Consider the following 13,965-nt stretch of genomic DNA (forward strand, 5'->3'; position numbering starts at 1 on the left):
CCCAATATTGCAACATTACCGAACAGGCCGAAAATTCAGTAAAAACAATTACCGAGTATTCAGTAGTTGATGTATTTTACTGACTTGTCGTCAAAATCAAATCAAAACAAACTGATGCGCATGCGGGATAGTGTCAAATGAGAATCTCCTGCTGTAAAATCGTCTGGCGCCGGGAGACACGGCTATGGCAACCAAACTTTTCCTGCACCTATTTTGCGCTTTCTCGTGGTCAGTAGTCGAAATTTAGTGAGAAACTCAACCATTTTAAACAACCAAAAAGGCTCAGGACTGCTTACGTTGGTAAATTCGGTTGGTTTCCATACAAGAGGTGAAGTCATATTCATCGTTGAGTTTGCCTCTTGTATGCAAACCAACCAAATAATGATTTTGCCACACATTTTTCGATTACTTCCACTGAGATATGAACATACCGTAGATGTTTATTCGTACGAAAAATGCATGTCGATGTCGATTGGGTTTTAATTTGTATTGATTTCTGAAAAAAACAGTATCCGGAAAAGCATAGCATGGAGCATGGGAAACTGGAAAGCCAGTAAAAACGCTCTACAATTTTACTGACTAAGTCAGTAATTTCCATCAATCAAAACATGTTTTGATTTACTGGGTGACTGAGCTGATGGTGGGCTGCATACGACGCTTGAAGTTATCATTATAGCTAACTACACTAGCCAAGCTGGCGAAGTATTCGCCGAGGATTCTAGCTACCGTTGAGGGGTCAGAGATGTGCAAGTTTTCAATACGGAGAGTCAGAGGTTTTGTATTTCTTCTGCCACTGAGGGCATTTACTCGGGTGCAGAGGGCAGATGAAGTTTGTGATGCGTTTCCCGAGGAGGAAAGAATAACTCTCCAATAACTCATGCATACCATATTTTGGTATCACACCAAAATTAGGTATTGTTCAGTTATTAATACCTCATTTTGGTATTATAATGGTATACGAAAAAATGTTTAAAACAATTGAAAATACTTCATTTTGGTATTCGAAAGCTATTGAGGACTGCTGGAGGTATTGAACTAATATTGAAAAATTTCACTTTTATATGAAAATCCATCAAGTATTATTTAGGTATTACAATACCTGATCTAATTATTAGCTTGGTATTTGTAGAATATGCAGAAGGTATTATATGAGGTATTTTACCTCTTATGCAGGGCTCATTCATACCTCATTCACGTTGTAAGTATTGGAAATTATCTGGTATGGAATACCCCAATTTGGTATTCAGTAGTTATTTTCTCCTGCTCGGGTTATGCTATCCAGAAAGTTCTCCCAACTATTGCGTTTGGCGTCTGCAATGATCTTTTTGCATTCACTGTGCCGGCTTCGGTATAAGTTCAAAGCATTCTCCCTGCTAGGATCGCCTATGGGAATGCGTTTGACGGCGCGTAATGCTTTCCTTCTGGCCTTTACCGCTATCCGAGTATGATCGGTCCACCAATGTAGTGCTTTGCGACCTGATTGGTTACTGCTGCGGGGTATGGAAGACTTGGCAGCTTTGTCAATAATGTCAGTGAGCTCTTGCAAATGGGCAGATTCACGACCCCTAGATGATTTCCGGAAAGTTTGTTCGTAGTTATCCCAATCGGCTTTTTCGTATAACCATCTTGGACGACGAGTGGTCGCCGGTGGAGCGACGTTGATAGCAATGTGAATAGGGTAATGATCGCTACCATGAAGCGTTGGAGACTTGAACATATTTTAGAATAAACAGCTCATTTTAGAGAGCTATGATATGACCATCGTATAAGTGTGATAAGCGGCTCTGTTTTGCTGAAAATCTATGAGCCAGTATTGATCTAAGTTGTATCCAAACAAAGCAACATACTTCTTCCTCAAAAAACTGTTGATCTCTGCATACGTTTTTTCATTAAACTTCAATAAAATATAATTTTTATTGGTGCCACGAAAAACGCATTCTCTAAGACCTCTTCAATTATCTGATACCAAACAAACTAATATTTCCAACAATGAAGTGTGATTTTCGAAGGTGGAAACTTTATTTCCAGAGTAAACGACAATTAAATGAATGAATGTCGTTTGACACGATGACATTTTCGTAAATCATAAATTTTACATTAAATTCCTTAATATTCTATCATAATCAATAAAAATAATTTAACTTGTTTGTTATGTCGAGTGCAACACACATACTGTGAAAATAGATATTATTACGAAAAAATATTGGAATAAATTAAATCGAACCATTTTCTGGAAAAGGCATCGTGGTGATCTGCATTCAATTGATTTTTTTTCCTACGTTCGTTTGACCGCTCGTGTTATGATTGCTGAGGGCAATCGCTGCCGAAAGTCAAACGTGTCGACTACCGTGATTGCTTACAACACTGACTACAGTAAACATATATTACATTCACTAAAGAAACAATAAAATTAAAGATTGCTTATACTGGAAAATGCTGCATATATTTTCAGATGCATATTCAATATCTCCAAGTATTGTTTCAATGATTCCAACCAAAACTCTTCTATAGACTCCTAAAGATATGTCCCTAAAAATTTATCCTCAAATTGGTCCTTGTATTAGCTCAGGAAGCAGCCGAAGACAATGGCGGATAGCCACGACCAGTCGCGGCATTAATCGGGGAGGAAAAATCAACTAAAAAGAGTGTGGCAAACTAGGACATCGTCGCCAAAACAATTGGCGTCAGCATCAGGAAATAAAGCATGTCCCGATCGTGCGTATCAAAGGCAGGTATATGTCGAACGCGATGACAGTGTCTTGTTGGCAGACGTCACTCACCAAATGGTCGAGATGTAGGCAGCTATCCAGCTGATGATCAGCGTTGAAGTCTGGCAATTTCCACCGAACATATGGAGTCTGAATTCACCCGAATTCAACCATGGTGCCGAGGCACCAAAACGGTGAGTCGACAATCAGGAATGAGCGACCAACACATCTTTAGTCTTCACAAGTTCCTACCTCACGCTTCCATGGGTCAAACGATGACAAAGACCGCCAGCTAAGGGTCGTCTATTAGCTGGAAGTGCAGCCTGGGCTCTGTTGTCTTTCTGACATCAGTTAGAGTAAGTAGGTACGTTCCGAGGGTCTGTACAGTAGGAGATGCGGTTCATAGAGCGTCTGCTCTGGAATCCAGTGGCTGAGTATGAGATGTTGTATCACGTCAAATAAATCTAAGGTGGCAGCCCCATAAATGTGATGAAGGTAGCGAGACCCCGGTAAGGTAGAATACCGAATTCATTACCCATCACGAAAAATGAGGAAAGGAGAAGCAACGAACGTTATTTTCGGCAACCGACCTTGCAACGAAATAAGAAAAAAACGAAAGTGCGGTGGCTAAGATCTGGTGAACGTGAATTCAGGACAGTGAATCCCGTCGCTAATACTGCATTCAAATATAACATCTACCTCAGCTGTGGCGATGAAGCTGAACACGGAGTCGGCTTCATAGTGATCGGAAAGCATATGAAGCGCGTTATTAGGTGGAAGCCGATCAGTTAGCGGATCTGCGTATTGAGGATTACGGGGCAAGTTCTTCAACTACAGCTTGATGAACGTCTATGCACCGACAAACGATAAACCCGAGCGGTTAGCACAGTAGCACGAGAAGTAGCACGAGAAGTGATAGGTACTGCTCATACTGCGCCGAGAAGTGCCAGCGAATGACGGGCAAGAAGAACGTGGCTATCTGGTGGTATCTGGTACCCGTCAGAGCAAAGAGCAGTACAAGGAAGCACGGGCAGCCGAAAAACGAATCCACCGCAGAAAGAAAAAGGAGCATCAACAGACAATAATTTCTCAGGCTTACACGTGTGTTAGTGCTTCTCTCAACGGTTTCGTTGAACGCATCTGTGGAATATATGTTTCCTCTCTTTGTTTTTCTATCGTGCATGTGTGGGAATGGAGTAAGACAAAAGGCTGATTGCAGCAAACTGTATGCGCAGGTGATAGTGTTTTAAAATTTCTATATTGTCTTGTCTTGGTTCCTCGCTACCATTACTTTTTCGAGTCATCAGTGCGCACTGCACATGTTTTTCGCGTTTTGTTTGGCCTGGTATAAGGAATATAGTCAAAGCCACAATGTTTTGCGATTGCTAGAAGCTACCAGAAATTTATATAAGTTGAAGTGCGTGTATGATAGGATTCCTTTTTCGTGCTACTTTTGCTTGGCAACATGAAGAAAGTGATGTCAATGCTTTACGGTAGCTAGGGCATTTCATGAGAGACGAACGATGAATTGTAGAGATGTTCCGAAAGAGAAACTCGATGAGTTTGTTTTGATCTTCAGCCAATATTATCGTATGGCCTTCTCAAGGCCAGCACTCCACAAAATTCCGTAGGGTGATGTGCTAGTATCCATCGTATTAAGCATTGATCAGTGAGAACTGCAATTTTCCCAGTATTGCAGTGAATGATGCTGACACAAACCGATGTCAAACAATTCTTTCTCGAAACGGCTTTAGCATTGTACAATAACATTTTGATAAATCTTGATCTCTTTCTGGAAATAATGCAAAGAAAATGCATCTTACCGTATTCTCAGTCCGTCGTATCGTTTTCAAATCCGTCGCAATCAGTTTCCAGATTCGTCTCACAACTTACGGCTCACTGTGTGTATTGAATGGTTTAAACACAACATATCAACGCTATAATAAAATGTTTTACTAGAATATATAGATCTACTGGCATCTCCCTCCATTCCTTCAGCATGATGGAATATACTAATTTCCTTTAAAATTCATTGTTCGTTATCAAAATTCAGCCCAAACATATGAACACAATTCCTTTTGACCGTACAATTATGGCATTTGCTAACAGTACAGCGAAAACAACACAATCAAAGAAACCGTATTTTTACATCGAGCGTCGCGCACACATTGATGCGCACATGCTTTTTTTTTCTCAGTACGACGGATTGAACTTTGTTTACATTCTCAATTATACGTGGCGGTTGAGGAAATTTCGTAAAATTTGGTGATTTATTGAAGTTTTACGGCGTGTGATTGGAATGAAATCCTTCAGTGAAGAAGTACGAAGGTTTTCCATAGTGAAAATAAGTGCCCGGCGAAGTAAGTCACCCACGGGGGCGGGTAGAAACTTGTGTTGGAAAGTGGTGTGGCTCAGTCGATCGCTAAGCATTTCTCTCAAATCGTGTTCGTCCATGCGATTTCGGTGAAAAAGTGCAAAGTGGATAATTGAACTGAAGTTATTTACCGAAATACAGTAGTTTTATTACATTTTTGGTGTACAAGTGTACAAACCATAACAGCTTTCACAAAATTACACTTGGATAATGAATCTATGTTGCAGGTAAGTTTGAATATCCGCCGTAGTGGAACATTTAAAGTTTGATACGACGAATAGTAGCGCTTACGACGAAGAAGAACAAAACCCTATGAGAGGTCGTAGAGCTTTCTGTATCTTTCTTATGTAGGCGTTCAACTAACCATGTCTTCACATTCCCTAGCATTCGCAAGTGACCAGAACAAATCGATGACGATGGACAGGATGTGGAACCTCTAACGCAAGATGAAGTAAAGAAAGCTATTAAGGTGAAACAGTTTGGAATCAACTTCTAAGATTGCATTAACACTTCAAAGGCACAAATCTCACGAAGAAAGCATCCAACGACAGTGCGTTTTTTATTTTGGTTTTGTGCACTAGTATAAAGCATAAAATAAGAAGATCAGGAACGTTTGCCTATTGTTTCTCCAGTTTTGTGCCTTTGGAAACGCGAGTAGGGTCACAAGTCGGCCATCTTTGGATTTCGAGATGTTTCACCTTAATGGGTTGCTGGGAAGGACGAGTTCCCGGCCGAACTTTTCAATCACGGAAGTGAGCAGCTGCACCAACTCCTTCACCGTAGCATTTCGAAGATATGGGAGGAAGAACAAATGCCTACTAGTTGGTTGGATGGTCTCATTTGCCCTTTGTACAAAAAAGAGCATAGACTGGAGTGCGCCAATCACCAAGGGGTAACACTCCTTAATTCTGCGCACCAAATCATGTCTGCAATTTTGGTCAACAGATTCAAACCGCTTGAGGTGACCTTTGTCGGTAAAAACCAAACTTGTTTTAAGAGGGGGTAGGTCAACGACAGATCTAATATTTAATCTGCGTCAAATTCTACATAAATTCCGAGAGTACAACTTGCAGACTCGACATCTGTTTGATTTCAAAGTAGCGTATGAGCCAGTGATGATAAATGTGGCAAATTGTGACAAATTGTGTCCGAATATGGATCTCCGGCAAAGCTGATAAAACTGATTCGTGCAACGTTTGAAAGATCGAAATCATGTGTGGGTGGTGGACGAGATTTCGTCATCGTTCGTAACTTTAAATGGATTGAAACAGGGTGACGCTCTATCTAACTTGCTGTTTAACATAGCGCTCGAAGGTGCTATCAGGAGATCTGGTGTGCAGAGAAGCGGTACCATTATCACACGTTCTCATATGCTCCTTGGCTTTGCGGACGATATCGACATCATCGGGATTGACCGTCGGGCAGTGGAAGAGGCGTTCGTGCCGTTCAAGTCTTTGTTCCTCAGATTCAATAGCATAGTGTAGCTTCTAACGCTGATTTGATACTTATTAACTTACCTTAGCATTCTGTGAAGTGCCGTAGAGCAGATTCTGCGACAAGCTTCCCCCGGACGACGGTGATGGGCTGCAGCAGGAGGTTTCAATCAATTCCTGTTTGATTCGAGCGGGCGTCCCATCGCCTGCCATCATGGAAACCTGCAAGAAGAAGAAGAAACCCAATTAGTTTTTGATGCATCGTGTCGTAGCTTAATTTTTCTTCCGAATTCAACGCGCTTGTGGTAGTAGAAGTTCTTATGATAAATGTGCGAGCATACAATTCGTGAAGGGGAATGGATGGTTCACGGTTGGCTCCAAAATCGTCGGCAATTAATTTCGAGCCGCACGGATTCGCTTAGGCACGGGCATTCGCACTCCCCCGAACCGACTCCCAATGGGTGAGCTTCATTTATTATCATTTTAATTCCTCAGGTGCATTCTTCGAAGCCGGTTGGATGCACATATAATTGATTGATGGGATCTGCGGTTGAACTGGCTGGCTTCGGCACACGACCATATTTATCGAACCACCCCTGACACAGCCTACGCACTAAGAGGTGTTTGGAGAATCTAGGTGGCCAAAAGTCAAGTAGAAATCCGGAAAATCTTATGAGGGATCTCCGTTGGGAATTTTTCTAGAAGCGATATGGGTATGGCTATGGGAATTCCTCCAAACATTCTATCCAGAATCTTCCAGCCGTTTCCTCTGATTATTTTTTGGAGATTTTCCAGAGATCCATGGGTTATACAAGGGATTCTCACGAAAATTCTTCCTGGGATTCTACCAGAAATTTTTATGAATTATTCCTCTAGAAATTTTTCCACATTCCATGCCTTCAGAGGTTCCTCTACAAATTATTCAGGATTTTGTCCACTGATTACTTCAAAGATAAGAGATTTCTTCAGGAATTCCTCTAGGAGTTAGTTCCAAGGATTTCATGAAGAATTACTTTAGGAATAACATCACGAATTGTTTCAGATTCTTCTTCAGGGATTCTTCAAGAAATTCATCACCAGAATTTCCCCCAGGGATTTCATCACGACATTTTCCAGGGGTTCCTCCTATGATTCCTTCTTCAATTCCACCAAGAGTTCCATCAGAAATTCCACCAGAATTTTCTTAAGCGTTTCTTTCTAGTAATTTTTCTACAGATTCTTTCAATTGTGACTTCAAGAATTCCACCAAAACATCCTCTAGAAATTTATATCAAATTTACTCCAGCGATAACTTCAGGAATTAGTAAACAGATTCTTTTCCTATGATTTCACCAAAATTTCCTCAAGAAATTTTTATAGAGATTGATCAATGGATCTCTCATAAGAAATTATTACAGTGATTCCATCGAAAATTCCACCACAAAAATTCCTCCTGTTCAAAGTTTTCCAGTGATTCTTCTAGTAATTTCCCAAGGAATTCCTCCAAAGATTCTCTCAGAAAATCTTTCAGCAATTAATCCAAGCATTCTTTCAGGTTTTTTCAGAGATTCCTACACGATTCTTCCAGTATGTCATGAATGCGAAGAATGCTTTGCAATAGTTTTGGCCAACTAGGTTGACATAATGTCCCTTAGTGCAAACGCGAAGGCGATCAAACTCTGACGCGGACGTCAAAGACCAAGAAGAAACAATCTCCTGAAGCCTTGACAGTGTCTGTTGACCCCTCATAAATCCCCAACCACCCCAAATTTGCCCGGCGCACACGAATCTAACATCTGAAGTGCAACGCGAATTGACGATCTCCTCGTCGCGTCGCCGGAATGATTCCGACAAAAATCATCCTCCGCGCACGTTCAAAATGCATCCATCGAGCACCTTGTGTGGGGTGGTCTCTGGAGAATCTGGACTCATGGTGGATGCAATGAAATAGGGGGGTTTTTGCTAAGAGCTGTTCCTAAGTAGACATCCAGCGGATACGGCGAGAAAGATTGTAAATAATAAAATGCTAAATAATGAGAGAAAAATTGGGCGAAAACGGCCACAAACGCAACGAAGCGATTAATCTGCAAAAAAAAGATGCATTTGTTAAGCGAGACGAGAGACACTCAACCACAATAAAAATGAGCGGAAATTACGCTGCAGTAAAGTGGCGAACTGTTGAAATAAAAAAAAAAAACTGTTCGTCATCCCATCCAAAGTGTTAAGCACTGCAACCTCCAACGCAGTTTGTGTTAGATGGCTAAGGCGAGGGTAGCGGGCCAGGTTTGCTGCATTCGGCAATGGTGACGAATACGGCCAACATCCACAGCAGTTCCAGCTTTACGACGAGATAATAAATCACAGTGCTGACAGTTTATCCAAAATGCAGATTGATCAATCGTAATGTGTTTAAATGTGACTTGAAATGACATAGCCATAAAGGCGACGAAATGGTCGCAAGCCGGTTTTTGAATAATTGGCAGAACTTTGTGAAAATTACCGAAATCATTGTGAGTTTTGAACTGAATGGCCGCTTTTAACGGGTAGTTTAGAGACAAGGCTTTATGCAAAGATTCCAAACCTGTTTTAAGTTGTAATTCCTTTTGAAATTCTACAAACTTCCCGCAGACCCCTATAAATAGATGTGGTTGAAATCAATGGTTGTGGAAAGATCTTACAATAAATCAACGTTGACAGCAAATCTAAACGTCAAGTATGTAATTCATCACAGATAATGTAAAAATTCTGATAAGATCCTCTGGAGTCCACTAAATCCACTAACAATACAGCCAGGAGTATATCGAACATTATCAAACATCTTTTCTAGAGTATGATGAGAAAATTCTAAAATCCAGACAAACATGTAAAAACTGAGCTTTTCAATGCACTATGGGCGGTTTCCATATAGAATGGCGGCCAAAAATATTTTTGCCATCTCATGTCATATTTATGATTATTATTATGTTTTATTTAAGACACTTTACCATTTGTCATTGCATTCGTGTCTGAAATGTCATATTTATGAGTTTTGTGATGCAAATTTGATATTTTGTTTTGAATGAACAAGTTTTCGAGATCAACTTTTGAAAAGGGCTTATAGTGAAAAAATGCGTTTGTTTACTAATGATGCATATAGGTCACTTAGGGGTCGTGCACAAATTACGTCACGGTCCAAGGGGGGGGGGAGTGGATCAAGCCAAGCGTGACAAGCCTTACAAAATTTTCGAAGGACTCATACAAAAAACGTGGCAAAGGGGGGGGCTTAGCTTAGCTTAGCTTAGACTGACTACACATATCAATGGTTGTTATTCCGTGATTGACCGAAGTCAGTGAAAATGCACAAAGAATCAACTAGAAGTTCGGCTGAAATTGGCCATAATCTTCTTCTGTGTGCATAATTCAGTGCCTCTACTTATACATGGTCAATAACGGCGCCGGCCACGTCCTTGCAGTCAGGTGGGATAGGGGGAAGGAATGTTAGTGTGTAGTGTAACCTTTGCTATTTGGAAACCGTGTTTGCCTCTGCATCTCCATAAAGGTTACTGGGAGGGATGTTTGTTAATGGGGAGGATCGTTGGGTCACAGGATTCACTTTGATAAGCGATTAGACCATGATAAATACTTATTTGTGAGATATGAACATGCTTATATGTAAATATTATACTTTCATTTGATATGAACAATTTCTATGTAGAGGAAAATTATGCCGACACTTGAGGTGACGAACCATTCAAAGTTTGTTGAACAAATACCTAAATGTAACATTCCTACAGCTGTCAGGACGAAAGCATGTGTAATTATATTTTACTTATTTGAAAAGAAACAAAAAAACTCGATTGGCTGGAACATCATAGAACACTCTTATTCTTAAGCAGACACTTACAGTGGCGAACCATCCAAAGTTTGTTGAAAAAAGTGAACCTTTCGCAAGTCTACACGTGTAGTGTCGAACCATTCAAAGTTTTTTTTAATTACAAAAATAAAGGTAAAAAGAAAAGAGTGTTTTGAAAAAATAAGAGTTAAACATGAATAATTCATGAATCAGAGTTTATGTCGACACTCACAGTGACGAACCATTCATAGTTTGTTGAAAAATCATATTTACGTTCCACCGTTGTAACGATTAAATGTGCAATCATACATATTTTATAGATTAGCAATAGTAGCATGCAACGAGCTCACCAATTGATCCGTCATCCTTGATGAGCAGCCACAATCCACTTTCAGCTTCACTCGTTTGCTCGGCTATATAAAAGCACTCAGAAAAAATAGACACGTGACCCGAGAGGAAAAAAAATTGATGACTGCTCGGGCTTTCTTGACGCACTGCCCAGGAGCAAGCGTCAAGGTCGAAGGAACAAACAGAACTAGCGGATCGCGGCACTTTTTCACTTTTTCTCGACCTACGCGCAACATGTTTGATCCTGCCCTCATCGCTCGCTCCAAAAAACGTGACAAAGGGGGGTCGAAAAAGTCGAAATTTAGCGTGACATAATTTGTGTAGCATCCCTTATGCAAATCACGTTGTGAAAACCATTATATATAATGAAACTTACATAATAATGATGATATGAATCATTGACAGATATTCAATTATCCCCTGAAAATATCTTTAGCTGATATTATAGAAAAAAAGGCAAAAATATTGAAAAAAAAATTCAATGAGCCTTTCTGAAAAAAGTGCAAATACAGTGACCCCACGCAGTTGAATCACCCACAATTTATGAATCAGCAGACTCCAAAAGACAAAATTATTATCAAACTTGTCACAAAACATCACAGAATTATTTTTACTGATAAGAAACTAAGTGTAAAAGTAATACTGTGATGTTTGTGACAAGTTTGACAATAATTTTGTCTTTTGTAATCAGCTGATTCATAAATTGTGGGTGATTCAACTGCGTGGGGTCACTGTATGTGCAGCTAAATTCTTCACGATTCTATAGTTTACATGTTTGAATAACCTTGTTAATCAATTTTAGCCTGGGACAACTTGGGACAAAAAAGTATGGGATGTGTAAAGTTTCAGTAAAAAATCGTATATGTTTTTTACCTGAACTTAAGAACGAATTTTTATTTCATTTTATTTTTCTAAGATAGCTTTTTTAGTAAGCTTTCGAACAGTGTATAAATATATGTATGAAATATTACGATTGTGCAGTATATTCCATCCAACGCTATCCAACGTATACATAGTACTTGTACTAAATTCTTTGTTTTTCGTAAAAACTCTAACTTTGGCATATTGTATCAATGAAAATATTACGGATCTTGCTCTAGTATTCCAGGAATCTCTTAATATAAGTGTGAACTATGTATTGATGTACCAGAAGAATCTATCAGAACAAGTAATTTTATCGATTATTGGCCACCTGATCGCCCATAGTGCAATGGTTGCTTGGCAAAGCTTACGGCAACCAGAGATCTGTATGTCAAATGGGCTCTGTGGATCTCATTTACCGGTTTTTATTATCCTAATAAGTCTGCTGGACGAACTTCTCAGATGTAGCGGTTCAGGAACCGTCTCACTATACTGCAGGTTCCAAGAATCACCGCTTTTTGGATGCTGTGCAGGTCTTTCTTCAATTATAGCTCGTCTAGGGACCTTGGAAGAGATTTCAGCACATTCCTGTTGCAGAGAGGACTACCGGAACTATAGGGAGGTGCCAAATTTGCTTCTACTCATCCGCCAAGTCATGGTACTTTGCTATCTCGTTGGAGAACGTTGATTGAACATTGTGGTACAGTGATGTCGATGAGTGTAACTCGTTTCTTCCTTTTGTTGTAGACTACAATATAGAGGCGATTGGCACGGATGAAGACGTCCGTTATGATCTCGCGATGCTAGTACAGCATTATGCAACTATTTTCCAGAACCGAGTCAGGCAAGTATTTGTAATAGGGCACAAATCAGTCCACCAAGTTGTTGGTGCACAATCTTAAAAACTTCGTTGTGGCGATCGAGGTAGGCTGATCTAGCTAGTACTGAACAGCTGGCAACAACATGCTCGATAGTTTCCTCTACTGAATTGCACTCCCTTCAGCGGTCCTTCATGTTTTAGTGCAATATGTAGTGCCGATAGTTTATTTGTTGCAATTACCCGGTCCTGGATTGCTACCATGAAACCTTCTGTTTCTGAAAAGAGGTCACCCCGCACCAGCCTACCTGACCTTATCGATGTGTTTGAGCTCCAGTTGATGGGGGTGCGTTCCATGCGACTCCTTCTGCTTCCACGTTGCGATCATCTCATCGACGGTTTTGATGTCGCACTTCAGCTGGTTATCCTCCTGCGCCAGATGCAGGTCCAAGTCAGTCTTGGACGCACATCAACAGGTCAACACCAAGCGTGTTGATCGCTTTCACCTTGTTGCGAGTGGATAGAAAGCTCTTCAAAATACAGTTAACACCAGGCAAGAACTTTTCTTGCAGTTCCTTCTTGATTGTGTGGTTAATACCTCTAAGTTGCAGGGTTACGAGGTATTTATACGTTTCGCCTTCAACCAGTTCCCGAATCTTATTCTGCTCGTTGACCCGGAAACAGCTGGCGTCCATAACATGACCCCGGCGTAGATAAATTAACCGTCCGGATGTCGTTACTGAATGTCGTAACACAGACAAACATACGTCACACTCTTATCGCTGTCCATAGACCAACTTTTTAACGATCGATTCGAATATCTGGTAGGTGGTCAATCGACCACCCGCAGCGCTCGCGTCGTTTTTGTTCATGTTTGACGTTTACACACTACCGCCACCTGTTGGTCCATCGGCCAACTACAGTGTTTTTAGCATTGGGCGTATATGTTTTCGCGACTATGATTTTGATCGCAATTTGTTCTAAGTGTTACGTCTGTTTCTCTGTGGTCGTAACTAGCTGCAACAGCCGATGCAGCCTCTGCACTGATTCCGCAAATAGCTTTAGGTCGTCCATATTAAAGGTGTGGGTAACTTTTGTGTTCCTTCCCCACTTTGTGACACCCCTGGTAATGAATTTCGGTAGCTGCGTGAGTTCTTCTAGTACATTGAAGCAGTCCGCCATTCACCCATGGATTGTTGTGAGTGTGTTATACCAAAAATTGTGCACAAAATCAGGTCCTGGTGCAGCTCAATTTCTGGTATACCGGGTAGCCGCACATATATCCTGAGCGGTTACCATTATCGCGGTCAAGTTTACAATTCCATTACACAGTCGCTCTTCTTCTGCTAACCATATCCCACAAAGGCGGTGGGCCAAAAATTGGCCCAAAATTGTGTAACGTCGCCAATCTCCGGAAGTCTCTCGCCAAAGTCGACCTTGTCATTTCGGATGTGGTTGTAAAACTCCCACTCGTTTATGTTGAACATCCGGTTTTGTTCCTTCCGCTTCGAACATTCTCCATAACATAGTAATCGTTGCGCAAGAGCACTCAACCGCTGTACATGGGTGTGGAGGATCGCAGTATTGTCGACTTCTCTGAGATCTCGGAGCTC

General features: G+C 40.8%; 1 protein-coding gene across 2 annotated transcripts in view; it reads right to left on the reverse strand.

Moving 5' to 3' along the window:
• Positions 1–13,965, reverse strand: part of LOC5578164 (steroid hormone receptor ERR2) — a 128,193-nt gene that overhangs the window by 7,470 nt on the left and 106,758 nt on the right. For both annotated transcript variants that reach the window (XM_021857270.1, XM_021857269.1), the window contains exon 2: positions 6,600–6,737. In XM_021857270.1, the coding sequence (XP_021712962.1) occupies positions 6,600–6,731 (132 nt within the window). In that variant the 5' untranslated portion in view covers positions 6,732–6,737. The remainder of the gene's footprint in view (positions 1–6,599; positions 6,738–13,965) is intronic.

This window comes from Aedes aegypti, chromosome 1 (genome assembly GCF_002204515.2).
Source record: "Aedes aegypti strain LVP_AGWG chromosome 1, AaegL5.0 Primary Assembly, whole genome shotgun sequence".
In the NCBI taxonomy this organism is placed as follows: Eukaryota; Metazoa; Arthropoda; class Insecta; order Diptera; family Culicidae; genus Aedes; species Aedes aegypti.